At 40.1% G+C, this 15302-nt stretch overlaps 1 protein-coding gene across 1 annotated transcript in view; it reads right to left on the reverse strand.

Moving 5' to 3' along the window:
* Positions 1–3708, reverse strand: part of syne1a (spectrin repeat containing, nuclear envelope 1a) — a 117327-nt gene extending 113619 nt beyond the window's left edge. Inside the window, exons 1-2 of the mRNA XM_086166654.1 lie at positions 3564–3708; positions 1431–1492 (exon numbers count right to left, since the gene is read on the reverse strand). Coding sequence (XP_086022780.1) covers positions 1431–1492; positions 3564–3708 — 207 coding nt within the window. The remainder of the gene's footprint in view (positions 1–1430; positions 1493–3563) is intronic.
* Positions 3709–15302: the final 11594 nt, after the last annotated feature.

Genomic DNA, 15302 nt, shown 5'->3' on the forward strand with positions numbered 1-15302 from the left:
ACTCACCAACAGCTTCATGCACCAGGCTGTCAGGATGCTCAACTCCTTCCCGACTCTCCCACTCCCTCCATTTCACCCCAACCCAGGAACTCTCTTTCTTCACTCTCTCCTCTCTGAATTCCCCCGTCCCCCCCAAACAGCCCATCCACTCCCCGATGCCAAACTCTCCCCTGACTCTCCTAGAATGCCCCCCCCCCACAACACCGAAAACACTAGACTCTGACAATAAATCACAGTATTACCACATTTTTTGCATGCTATTTTACACTGTCACAGAAAAAACATCATGCTGCCATTGTACTATATACCATTATGGTATTACTTACTACCCCTTTGCACTTAACTGTATACAATAGCCTCTGCTGCTACTGTCTATATTAAAATTACACATATTTATGCATTTCAGTCATCTTTCACCTTACCAGCAGTTTTTATCTACATGCACTTTATATCTTATAGTGTAATATTTTCTGGTTAATGTAATAGTGCACTTTATTGTTTAATTTGTACTCTATTATGATTATTTTGTTAATTTCATGTCACTGTAGGATTGTGAGAACCGTCTTCTCGATTCCTCTGTATGTCTCGTGCAGAGAAATTGACAATGAAACTGACTTGTAATTTTATAGTTTTTCACTTTAAATTTATTTTTCTGCTGGCATTATCCTAAAAGCTGATATTTGATATTACGTCAAGGTTTATTCCCTCCTGAGAGGCTTTCGAATGAATTTTCTGCCACACATCTCTGCTGTTCAAGGCCTCCACACCTGTCCCAGTCAACCAGGAAACCTTGAGGAGCATCACAGATTGAAAAAACACTTGATTGTATTGCACGGTGCCGAATAACCCTTGTCCACTCGGTCCTGATGCACTTTTCAAGCAGTAATGGGTTAAATTGCGGAGCATAATTCAGTGTGATAAAATAATTACACGCTTGTAATGGTCCATCAGCATACAGTTGCATGGAGTTCAACTGATTTACTGTCGTCCAAGCTCATTGAGTTGGTAAATGAAGTGACAGTCTGAGGCTAAAAACTCTTATCTTCAACAATCTAAATTGGCTAATATTGAGGTGTGGAGCATACAGGTTAATACTGTAATTACATACAGTCGGTTGCAGGAACAAATGTATTTATAGTGTATTAAGTGTGGCATTGTTAAGGTGATAATTAGGTAGAAAGTAAATCCTTGCCACCAGCTATATGAGGTTGAAAGAATGAAATGGAATAATAGAAGCATGTGAGTGTGTGTTTGGTCTTAGCTTGTCCCATGACCAGCTCAGCTATGTTTTGGAAATGGAGCAAATGTCACAGAGTGTTGATAAGAATTGCGATGGGACAAGTTTTCAGCCCACAAAACAGCAGTAATGTTTGTGTTGAGGGACAACATAATACTGGCGGTTGTAGTGGGAAACACACAGGTACTCTTACCTTTGCCAAGTGGGAATTGATCCATTTTGTGAATGTCTTTTTCTGTACTGCCTCCTGCTCATCTGTAAGAGTCCAGAGCATCACTCTCAGTCACAAACAATAACAAACAAAGGAGGGGATTTCAGCACAATCATTTCATTGTCTATTGTTTTGAGCAGCTTTGCAGAGCCAGATGGTGACTTGAATTAACTTTGATATTATTACTTTCTGTCAATTGTCTGAAAACACAAGCACCAAACCGTACCTTTCATCAGTGTGTTAGGAGTTGACATTTAAAAATGGCATTTTCACTTGTTCTACACCTCTTAGAGTAGACAGAGAAAGCTTCTCTCAAAAATACCAAATGAACAATACAAGGGCAGCAGTCCCCGAAATGTTGTGCTGTGCTGTGCTGTGCTGTGCTTCATAAGAGGGTTTTATTCATTTAAGACAAATAAACAAGCCTGCAATCTGTCGCTATAGCTAGAGCCAGGTGATAGAATACAAATACTAGAACAACATATCAATATTATGCCCAGTCCCATGCTTAGCCCCAATAGGTACATGGATAATCCTACATGAAGGCAAGTTCACCTCAGATTTACTCATTTACTTATAATCAATGGCATAGATGTCTAGTGACCATATCCCCTGAAAGGCCACTTAACCTAAATGAGGACATGGGTATAAATCCTGTGTATAGGCATATTTAGCAAATATAGCACATGCATATATAAACACTTCCATCACAGTGCAGGGATTATCAATCATTTTATCTAAAATGTTCATCAAGCTTTTAAGAGCCAACAAATACATGCCTGCCCTGACGTAATTCATTCTTCTCAGGACCCTCTAACAGGCGAATTGACTGCAACCTGCAGCTCCTATTGTGATTTCTGTCAGTAATCCACAAAGGCATGGGCAGCTGTCACACATATTTTACCAAAATGTACACAACACAGATCTATAGAGTACCGTAAGATCCAATCAGGTTTTTGACTGGCGCATTCCATCTGTGCCGCAGTGCAATATCCCTGAGATTAGCATGTTATCAGTAAAAGAGGACATTTGACAGAGTGCTTTCCTCTTTAATGAAATATGCTGACGGTATGATTACACACAAGTTGGATAGTTTGTAAGAATGCACTGCAGGCAGATGAACCATAAGAACCATAAGAGGTGGGTGGCAGGGAGGGGGATGTCACAGTGAGGGGATTGTTCATACATAATGCAGATGCGTTCATACAAAGTCATACGTGCCACTGAGCAGGTACCCATTCCATGAATTAATCTTTTGATTGGGTCCAGGAATAATGAAATATTGATGGCCGGTAATATAGGATGAGAATGGAACACTTTTGGCCAAGGTATTCTGCAAAAAGCCAAAACATGAGAGAAAATTTGCATGTATGGTACCGACCCTTTTCGCTTGAATAGATGAGGTGACTTTGAACTCTGCGCATTCAGTCACACTTACACAATTTGTTCTTTATCATAAACAGAAACAGAAAGGCAGCTCAGAGCAGTGTTTAGAGTAAAAGCATATAATTTTCTCTTTGGCTAGAATATATTAGCATGTATGAATATGCTGTTCAAAACAAAGACATTTTGACAAAAGTATATGACCCATTCTGGGCAAAAATAATGCATATCATGTTTCTCTTAGAAAGAATTCTCAACATCTAATTGGTCAGACAGTGAGAGAGACAGGAAGAGAAAGTTAGAGCACATGTAAGCACAACACCAGACCAGCACAGGGTCAAACAGATAAGAAATAAAACATTTACACTCAGTGCCCGCTGGGCTGCGGCACATGCAGTGAGATACTACTCTCTTCACCTGCTGTAGTTTCTGTGCTCAGCAGCCTCCGTGCACGCACATGCATGTACACACACACTCAAGGTAGAAATGCCCCCTTCAAAAGTCTATCCATTAAGCTTAACACACACCAAATCTGTAATCTCTAAATAGCTTCCCTGCAGCAAGTACTCACTGGGAAATATGATAAAATTTCACACAGCTAAATGCACCCACTCACACAAAATTGAATATGATGACCACATACAGTCCATACATTGCACGTCTCATACATCTACGCTTGCGTGCATTTTCTCACATACTCAGTAAGTCATACACATACACTGGTCAACTTACCGCGGAGGTAGTGATAGAACCCCGTCACCAAGTTGAAGGGTATATTCCTATTTGGGGAGGCTTCCCCCCCAGCTCGTCTTGCCATCTTGTATTCCAGACTACGCCTTGATTCCTGTCTATTTTCATGGGAACGTCGGGAGGACATCCACAGCAGAAAGGCTACACTTGCCCTTGCCCCTGCCCTTGCTGTGTCTCCTCTTTTTTTTGGGGTTGTCTATAAAGAGGTCCTTGGAGCCCTGATCTCCTGGGATAACAGCCGTTTAACTGTTGCTCTCAGGCAGAGCTATGATGAAGTGATCAGCATCCTTTTTCGCTTGTTGTCCTCTGTTGTCCTGCAGTAACTGGCTGCAGACTCAGACAGTGTTTTTGCTGCCTGTTAAGCAGCTTGGGAGTGTGATGTGTGTGCGCATAAAGCACTAACTGTGTGCATGTGTAATACAGAGGATGCAGCACAGTACCGGCTTCCCTCTCTCTTTATCATATGCTCTCGCCACCAGCCTTTCCCTCCCACATTCTGTCTCCCTTAATTTCTCACTGTAGGCTCCTGATACAATGCCCTTGCCAGCCAATCGCAGTCCGTGGGAATGATGATGTCACAGCAGCCTACTACAGATGTGTGAAGAATGAGCTGAGAGATGCTTTTGGTGCAGTGACAGAGATAGTTTGAACTTCCTGCTGTCGTGGGATCAATTTGACACCAATTCTGATGGTTTTTCAATCAGAAATGTGTTGTTTCATCCCATAACCCATAATCTGAAAATTAGATTGATAAGTGCATACTATGCATTTCATAAAAACGCAATTATGAAAACTCTGTTCGTTAAAATGTTCCATTTATTTAAATTTACAGCACCAGAATTCTTTTCATTTCTCTACCACTAGGTGGCACAGACAAGAACCCTTGCATGCATGCGTTCATGAAACACACACACACACACACACACACACACACACACACACACGACATCATAACCCCAATATGATATCACCCTCCCTTTGCCATGACGCAAAAACCAATGAACGAAGAGGAAATATCTTTCTCGCCCTATGTGACATCATAGTCCCAGTGTACATCATAGTTCCCAAAGTGACATCACAGCCGCCAAATCATCATTGCGCGTCTCTGGAGAGAACACGCAGCGTCATTATCTGCTATGTTCTCGAAATCAAAAGAAATTTAACATAGGACAACATGCTTGCACAACCGGAAATACAACGGACAAAGTGAAAAAAAGCTGACAAATAAGGCATAGTTTATATCAAAAAAGAGATAGTGAGTAACAGTGAAAGGTTAATTAAAAAAAAATGGATAAAATCCAATAATAAGTTATAATGAGCAGGCTGCAGATTTGTAACAGAGATAGTAGGTTAGTAGCAGGCTAGTAGGTTTCTGTCATTGATCCTTGACAGTTGACATAAAACACGTCAGACAAAAATTGTGTATCATATCTATGGATGGAGGCAGATGATTCAAAAGAAGATATTGCCACCAATAGAATAAAGCGGAAATATTCTTTTAACATGCAGGAAACTTGGGCATTAAAGACAGTGCGTTGACATAAAACAGAGCAGGTAGATGTAGCAGATATTGAGGGTATCGAGATCTCACTGATGGCATTAAACATAACAGGTTATTTGGGAATAACTGGATAAAAAGGATTGAAGTGAAAGTCATGAGCACTGAAGTTGTGATTGGATGCAAACTATGTCATAAACGTTCAAAGAAGAAAAGGTACTACATAGAGTCCAGGAAAACGAAGTGTATTTTTACACCATTAAAGAAAAGATAAAATCAAAACAAAACAGTATCTTGATTATTTTCACATACACACATCTGATTTGACAGTCTGTAAACCTTTGTATGTGTGATCTTAAGCACTGTATATCTTCTCCTTTTGGCTTTGCACTTTACATGCAAAAGTTATTTTAATTCTTAAATCTAAAAATTCTGTTCTAATTTAATATTACTTGGTCTATTGGCTTCAATTAAAAAGATTTGGGGTGAAAGCTTTGCATGGGGTTGGTTATGGGGTCCCTAAGGTGCAACGCTGTGTTAGTTGATAATTTCTAAACTTGATTGAATAACAGAAAAACAGTGAAACAAGAGGTCAATTTGACTTTATCGGACAAAAGTAGCAGTGTTGCCGGGGGACATAGCAGTTGAAAGCCTAAAAGTGCAAACATGACCTTGACAGCATTACACACATAGACACAATCACAGCATCAAACATCCAAGAATTTCCTGAGCGGCATGTGCTTTAAAACCCCTCCCATCACTTTCTCATTCACTAAGATGTCATGTGGTGCTCTGAGGCTTGCAGCTTTCTCTCCTCATCCAGCCTGCAGGGGAACAGACTATAACTGGCAGGCATTCTGTATGATCTGCTACTGTACTCTCTTCAGAGGACCTTCTTTTGTCTCAATCATAGTCACGCACAGTTCATCCATCTGTGTTTTCAGATGGGGGTCCTCCAAAAACCAAGTACTGATGTGACTAAAACAATATACAAAGCAAGTTAAGATTAAAATATAATCATACGTCCACAACAAAGGAAACAGCTCCAAATCCCACATTCAAGCTAGGTTGAATATGTACAGCAGACTGACAGACTTCATGATCAAGTCTGATAAAAAAGTTAAGATAAAGAGGAAAATGCTAATAATTGAAAAAAATACAAGCACAAGGAGGTTATGTTTGTCCACCAATTGCAAAATCGTCATCTAAAGACATACACTAACTATAGGTGATGCTTGTGTTGACACAAGGAATTACAGCAGGCACAAAAAAAACACACACACACATGCACACTGAAACAGTGTGAGATATGGCAATAACAAAATCACTGGGTTTCCCTTTGAAACAGAATTCAGAGAATTTCCTAGAAAGCAATATTCAAGCAGAAGAGCCTGGTGGGTCTTATATCAGCCTTAAAGATGAAAGGATCATTCATCACTTGTGTGATTTTCCCTTTTGTTCTTTGGTTTCCTCCCATAAGGGATTTTAATTATGAAAGTCATCAATAACCAATGGCAGCTGTCATCCGCTATCTGTCTACTGATAATCACACTCTCATGCCTTTCACACTCCAAATGACTGCCACAGCATTTTCCACCTTCCTTTGAACCCAACAACCATTTTAAATTTCTGTTTATATAGTATGATTACTGTACGTGTGTGTGTGTGTGTGTGTGTGTGTGTGTGTGTGTGTGTGTGCGTGCATGTCTGTGCGTGCGTGCAAGCGTGTGTTTCTGTGCGTGCGTGTGAGCGTGTCAGCGTGTGAAGTGAGTAAAGGTATTTCAGTTAAGGCAAAAAGGAAGTTCAAAGAAATATTCCTGAAATCCTGTTTTCATATTTGCATATACATTGCCTTGAGTAGCTTGCTGTGGACTCTGAAAACATCACTTTTTATACACATGGAAAGCAGAATCCTCTGGGTCAGTCATGTGACACAGTCACTTCTCAGAATAAAAAAAACTACCACTTCGTAAGTATTGCTTTGTTGAGGAACACTAGTTTATTTTCCATTTGTTTCCTGTTTAAGCTAAAGGTGAAAAGAACTATCCACGGTGCTGAAACCATCCATAAAGTTTGTCTTAGTCTGTTTTATCTGGGTTTGAGTAAGCAAATTCACAATTAACAGAGCTGCAAATGACAGCTAAATAAGCAAAACAGCTTTTTAAGGGCAGGCTCATGAGCAGCCTTCCTGACAACATACATTTAGCAAATAGTAAGACTGCCAAACTTCCCTAAAGACTGAAACTGTTTAAGAAAACAACCAGGGGGCAAAATCAAACCAAGACATGGAGAACTGAAGGGACTTTTAAGGCTTCACCTTGGGAGTAGAGGAAAAGGAAGGAAAGCAGGTGTAAATGTATAATGATACAAACATCCCCAAAAAAAACAACAATAAAATAAGTAGAATGGAGACAGAGGGGGTATAATATCTTTTTTTTGTGAGAATAAATCAACAGACTCCTCGGGCAGCAGACCTCAGGAGGTTTGCAGTATTTCCAAGAGAGAAGAGGAGGCTAGTTAACACACAGACTGAACCTCAGCTGGTCCAGGTCCCTAATGGAGCCCCTGGCAGCCCAACAAAAGACATGCTCTCTCCCTTAGGTTGTTGAGGTTGGAGGCAGGTCAGTTTCTGTGCTCAAACAGGTATGTCTGTAGGGGTGCAGCGCTTTTCCTGAGAAGATGAAGAACAGCCTCTTTTCAGCCATTAAAGAAAAAAAAAAACTGCCTCCTGGAGGGCGGAATAACTCTGCAATCAGTTCACCCTTAAGGATATTTGGATTTAAGTAGCAAAGGCCTTTCATGTATCCTTATGAAGACAGTGAAGAGCCACAGCGCCACCTAGCGAGCTGGTGATGCCTGAATCTTTCTGGTATCACAAACACCAGTACAGATAGTTGTGGCAAGACTATTAAATCCAGGAAATAACACCACTGTGTATCAATTATAAGCAACATCTATTTCTCACAGTCTCAGAGTTGACAGCTTTACAAAATGAATGAATACAGAGGATGATATGTGTCATGTATAATGTGATCAGTGGAGGAGCTTCATGAAATCATACAAACAAGTTTTATTTTCTTGGGTTTTTCTACTTTATTCTTATCCATCTATCCATCCTTTATCTACCACTTATCCTATTTCGTGTCCCGGGGGATGCAGGACCACATATAGAGATCAACAGAGCATTCACTCTCTAATTCAAACAGGGCAATTTTCCCAATTTTTCCAATTCACCTGCCGCATATGTAGACTGAGAGGAAACCAGAGATCCCGGAGGGACCCCATGAAGACATGAGGAGAACATGAAAACTCTATACTGAAAGGAATCAAACCTTCATGCTGCCAGCCAGAAGCAAGGCTAACCACTGCGCCACCCAACCTTATTCTTATGAATGAGAAAATTAATTCATTTATCATCTATACCGCTTGTCCTGCAGTCTGGGTCCCCGGGTGGATCACAGGGCCTCATACAGGACATACAGCCATTCACTCATTCACACGTCTGGACAATTAAGAGTTTTCAACGATCTTAGTGCATGTAAGGCAACCGAAGAATATGGCGGGAACCCTCGTAGTCACAGGGAGAACGTGCAAACTCAAAACAGAAAGCCCACTGTTGGAATTCAACAAGGGACCTCTTCTCCCCCAGAGCTTTCATCTTCTTTATTTTTGCAACTTCTGCTCTATATATTTCTGTATAATTTTACAAAGCATGGCCTTAATGTAAAGACTACTGCAAAGATTAGCTCTTAGACTCAACCAAGGCAAGAAGCCACTTTTTCATATCTAAAATAATATCAGGATTCTTTTTTATCTATTTCTGTGGCACAAATGCATTTTCTTTTTCTGCATTAATGAACCTTGTCTGTTACAGCCATCACGTACAAAATTGATGCCTTTTGGATGCCTTTTTGTATACTACTGAGGTAGGATGTAATTGTTTTTTTACAAACACTCATGCACTCAATACTCCCAGGTGTACACCCAACACATGAACACAGACACATGAACTGCACTGGCACACAAAGTGGCTTCTCTATAGCTCTGCAGTCTTTCCATTTTCTTCTGTAGCTGCCCTGATTCCTGCTTTTCTTTTTCAACCCAACAATTTTCAATTAAAAAAATGCTGTCTGCACTTCCACCGGAGCACTTTACCCCCAAACTCACAATTACACCCCCTATCACACTCTCAACATCGCCACTCAACCCCCACATGCCAATTTAGCCTCTACGTTTTCCATCCCATTTCATTTACAGCACATGTTTAGCAGCCCCAATATAAGTGCAAAGGCGGAAGTCCAAATGCCAACCCATTAGCATAGTTAATTACATTTCTGTAATAATGACACTACATTAGAAAGAGTAAGAAGGGGGAACAAGTCAAAGTGATTATCAAAACAACCCCTTTCCTCTCTCAAGCTCCATGATTCCCCTCTCAGTCCCAGATGTGCGATGAAGGCACAAAAAAGTCCAAGTATTCAAATGTTCATCAAAGCCGGGGCCACTAATACAGTAATTTATACAAATTCAGCACCTGTACTTTTGGCAGCCACAAAAAAGGAGACATTTTACCAAATGACAATAATAAATTCACAAATCAGTTTTTAATTACAGCCAATTGGATCTCAGCTGCTATCTTCGTCTCATTTATCACTTACAGCAAGATTCATCTGAACAGTAGATGTTAATCCACACTTGCAGACTGATCATGAGGCTAATACAAAGCATGCATTCCACAGGAGGCAGAGTTCATATCAAAACACCACTCAGTGGCACTAAGAGCATTAGAAAGACTCAATTTGGCTTATAAAATTATTTTCAGCTTGATGTTTTGCACTATGAATGTGTGTGTGACTGTGTGTGTGTGTGTGCACATAGGACTGGGTCAGACAGTCTAAGCTCTTTATCCAGATTCAGAGGCCTGCCACACATTACAGCGACAAGTAAAATAAAAAGGTCTGGCGTCAGCACAAGATAAATCACCGTGGCCAGCGCAGTAAATTCATTTAAGTGTCTTGTCTTTGGGATGAGATGAAAATACACTGGAACAGAGCCAAAATAATCGAAAAGCCCGGATGCCCATGCAGCTGGGGCAATTTTCTGACTATGAACCAATTCTTTCGGAAACACCTGTACCATATATTCCTTTTTTGTTCTAGTGCGTTAAAGCACCTAACCTGTTAGTTATACCGTTTTAATGAGAGATTCATATCCTCAAACATCCTGAACATGGCTTGAATGCTATTTCCTTCTCTCTAAATATTCTTTAATTCTCCAAAGCCCGAGTGTGTTTTGTCAGGTGACAGGCTGGTGTTTATGTCTGGCATGGAAAACCATCAAGTGAGAAAGAGTCCCAGGGGGATAGATGTCAGCATGCAGCACAACAGGAAAAACAATAGATACAAACCTTTCATTGGTTTGTTTATCATGTAGAAATTGATGTGAAAGAGGCAGTAAACCTCTGTTAACATAGTGTTCAGGCCTACTTAATATATCAATTTATCAAATACATCTATAAAAATCTCAATGGTTTTTATTGGTTCATGACAGAGCGAATTTGGTTATCAATAACCTTTAACATTATGAATAAATTGCCCAAGATACTTGAGGAATCACCCAAAAATGCCAGAAGGCAATAACCTTTAAAAAAATCAGCAAAACATTAACTGAAAAAATAATGTAATAATGTAATGTAAAATAATGTATCTGAATGTCAATCAAAATATATAACAAGAGATGGTCCATTTTATACTTTCTATTCATAATGAAAATCCGAAATGTTTGTGTTCATTTTCTGCCAGGCTGCACAGCCCTTGAAATAGCTGACGTCAGGAGGATGTTCAGATCATGTGTGTGAATACAAAATTGAAGCTCAGTTATACTATAATTATAAATGAATAATAAAAAACTTAAACAAAGCCGTTGAGAACTTTGAGTACCGGTTCTCTTCCACTTCAGTGATGCACTGAAACCTGACCCAACCTGCTACCCCAAACTGAAGAAAATAAAGCCCGGGAATTATTTTCCTACTGAAGAACTGAAGCTGCAATCATCCAATTTTCTGGCCACTGGACTACTCGAAGGTCAGGGCATCATGATCTGACCTCTATTCAAAAAGATTCAAGTGCCAGGAGTGCCAGAGGCAGACGCTCTCACTGTCCAATCACATTGTGACAGTTTAAAAAGGGACAGTGGTGTCTGTGTGTGAAAGATAAGAGCATGCAAGTATTAAAGCAAGAGGGCCGAATGTGTCTTGGGGTCACAAGCTGAGGTGTCAGGAGTTTATCTTTGAGAACATTGTTCTGTATGTCCATCAAAACAATCTGGTGCATCCATCTGACAGACAGCATCAGAGATAGTCCAGAAATGCTGACAGAGAATCAGACAAATGGAGAACAGTAGTTTTGAAAAATTCAATGGACCACATGAAGTCAGTGACACCTTGTATCAAAGGATCCAATATATCCTCTCAAAGTACACGCGGAAAGAAACTCTATTGACAATTTAATTAAATGATTCCTTTGTTGCACGACAAACTGAGCAATTTACCTTGAGAATTTCAAATAAATCACCTACCATACATTTAACTTGGCATTAATAATTACACTGAAATGCCAACAGCAGGTGTAATTTTTGTCAGAAAGAGAATCAATACTTGCTTGAGCTGTATCATTGTCAACCCTAAGACAAACACAGGTCCTCAACTGCTTAAGTGTTTTTTGTTAAGAAAAGTGGGAAAATTGAAGAGGAAAAAAAAGAGGGTAAAAGCAGGCTTAACCATTATTTAATGACTGGGTGGAAGCTCAACTGATCAGACATTGGGATTCCTACTCTGATATTGACTGTAACTCAATACAATTGTCCCTTGGACACTTCAATGGGTTTTACACACACACACACACACACACACACACACACACACACACACACACACATACACACACACACATACACACACACACACACACACACACACACACACACACACACACACACAGACACACACACACATGCAAACACACACACACAAAAACTGTAAATCAGCATGGCTAGGACATATGAAATTAGAGACTGTAATTAGGTATTGGCAACAAACAGTTTTACGATATTCATTAGATTCTAATTTTATTTTTCATCAACTTGAAAATCTCGCTGACTTGAATCGGTGCATGGGTGTATTTGAAATGTACGGAAAAAAGACACTTTATGCTGTCCTTCCTAAGATCATATTTTGTTGATCACGTCCTTGTCCAATCCTTTGCATGGTGAAACATTCCCTACTGGGTTAATGAAGGGTGCAGGTTTCACTGAATTAATTAATTTAGTTCTTTCAATTATCTACTGTTTGTTGTACAATCTGGTTGTATAAACTTGAATTTCATTCAGTTATTTTACTGCAAAGTGATAAAACTTGAATAGAGGAAGAATGTTATCTTTGCTCTCACTCACTGTTTTACTTTTACAACCAACACGCAATCCAAAACTGAAATTAGGCTTGTGTTTTCTGCTGAGTTTGTTTCACCTCATCATTCTCCAGCAGAATATACAATAAAGAATCCAGGTCGATACACAGAGCAGGAAAAAACAAAAAAAACTACAAAATTGTTCATGATAGTCACAAGAGGACCTTTGGCTCAGGATCTGGCTTTTATGTGATCTTATGAATTTTGCGGCCTTGCAACCTGCAGTAGGTTCCAATATTGAAGTGAGTGAAATTATTAATAAAAAACAAGAGCCATTTTTTTGAATTTGTATGAATATGACTCCACTGTTTGAATATTAATCTACATGTGATAGAAGATGTTGGCCCACTCCAAACAGCCAATACAATGTTATCAAGCGCAGTGATCTGTTACAACAGCAGAAGTTGAACCAAACATAGCCTCAAAAGGTTGAAAAAAAAATATGTGCTGGCTGTCATGCGACTGCCGCTATGGCAACAAGTCAACATGGACTGAAAGGATGAAGCTGAAGAATGAATAACACCATATTCAGCGGCACAAACAGACACCAGCCCTAATGCAACAGTTCGGCATGTACATCAGAGTAAGAGCTCCTTGTTAATGGGCTGGTGGCCTTGAAGACTTGCTGGGTATCTGTTTAACCACACAGCTAAACTGCAGTCTCCCAATGGTGTGATGGGGGGGCATCACAGCTTTTCCTAATACCTTATGTTTGCTGTGGGACGCAGCACATGTGTGTGCATGTACATGTGTGTGTATGTGTGAAGACATGGTATTCAGAGATGGAGACAATAAATGGTGGTGTCAGAAGTAAACAGGAGGCTGGCATGGCTCAAGGTGACCGTCTGCTTAGGCCTTCCTTGGCTGCGTCCGAACCATAATGTCGCCCCTGGCAACAGGATGTCACCCTGGCCATATGCCAAACTGAGGATCTGTGCCAATCCCATAGCAATCAGGAGCTGAAAAACTCATGTGTGGGCTCTTTTTTCTCACTCCCTCTCTCCTGCTTGTCGGAAATAATTTACACACTTCTCCTGCCTCTCGCATCCCTATTTTATCTATCCAAAACTCATAGGGTGGCACTCTGTTGTCGAAGTCAATGAAATATATTACATTTGTGGTTATTTGTATTGCCCTGCTCATCCTGAATCTTTCTGCCTGCACAGCATCCCTCTTTCTAAACTCACATTGCCAGGGGATTACAAAAATTGGACAACTCTGCAGAATTTCACAAAAATCCAGCCACTGTACTTCGTACAATACAACTGCTTATACATGAACCGACAGAGAAACTCAATCCAGTGCTATCTCCTGCATTTGATCACAGGCCAATGCTGGATTAAAATTCAAGCAGGTGATGTCGACACCTTAGATTTAGCACCTTGTCCAACTGATAGAGTAGCAGACGCTTGTAAAACCCAGGGGCACAGACGGCAATGTATGCCTCCGATGCCCATAACGGAGAAAACAGGTGAGAAACTAGAAATTGCAAAAAAACAGCTATGCTTTTCTCATTAATGAGACACAACAAACAAGCAAATTCCACAGCATATGGAGGAGTTCAGGCTGGGAGGTGTTCAAAGCAGCCTCACCATTCTCACCCATATGGTGTCACTAATTGCTGTTTTTCACTGTGACAGAGAGGTACACTAAAAGAGAAAAGAGATAGCGGGGCAGCCCTATAACTGGGACAAAGTTGTGATTGTTTATATGTTGCACAGTGACTTTTAACAGTTTCCAAATTGAGCCTGAGGGGAATGTTCCTCATTTAATGGTATCTGATGATTTGAGACTAATTCGAGAACTTTTTCCTCTCCTGAGAGGAGTAAGGCATGTTAATTTAATCAGGCTTGAGAAGGCATACAAATGTTATTAGATTACTTATAGCAACATCCCTGCTGAAACAAATTTAGGTTGTGATTTTTCCCCTAAAACATATACAACTTTTCAAAGTGATAAATTTCAGGGTAATTAAATGAAATGAAAATTGAACAAAGACAATATCAATTTCATTTAAAACTGTGACCTGGGACCAACACCTGAAGAAATAACACAATATTATGCCCCACTTATGCTATGAGCTTTCCATGTTCAGATGAATGAAAAAAATAATTTTCTCTTGTTCACTCCTACCCTACACCTTGATGTTATCTTTGCACATTTGCCTCTGTGCTTCAGAGAAAGAGACAGTAGCCAGATCATGTCAAATCAAACCTTACGAAAAATGGGATTTCATGTGCCACTTTGAATGGGCTAATGTGATCAAGAAATGCAAGGAATGGTGTGTGGAAAAACTATGATGTATAAATAAGTGAATTTAGTTACATCACAGGTGGCATGACATCCATACATGCTGCATGCATCAACCAGACATCCATCTGTTGTAATTACATAGCCATAAGCATTGTACATGTGTCCCTTGGGTACTTCTGATTTACTCCTTTCATGTCCAGGGGTTTTCTTCTCCGCCACAGTTTTCTTAACTAAAACAGTCACATAACACAAGACCTTAACAATGAGGCGACTGTCTGCAGATAGGACTGCTTGGTAAAATAAGATAAAGCTTTCAGCCAAAGTCAAAGGACCGCACCCCCCCACCCCCCCTTCAACACAGACCCTGCCAATGCTTATGTAATATAATGCCTTTAAGGGTTAAGAATCCTGAATAAAACTATGCAGATACTCAAAAACAGACTTTTTGTTTGGATGGTGATAATGGGGATGGGGGAGGGTATTGTGATATTGAAGAGACGCCTATGT

Source organism: Fistularia commersonii, chromosome 20 (assembly GCF_037954325.1).
Source record: "Fistularia commersonii isolate RoL2024-O1a breed Wild chromosome 20, RoL_Fcom_v1.0, whole genome shotgun sequence".
NCBI classification, from domain to species: Eukaryota; Metazoa; Chordata; class Actinopteri; order Syngnathiformes; family Fistulariidae; genus Fistularia; species Fistularia commersonii.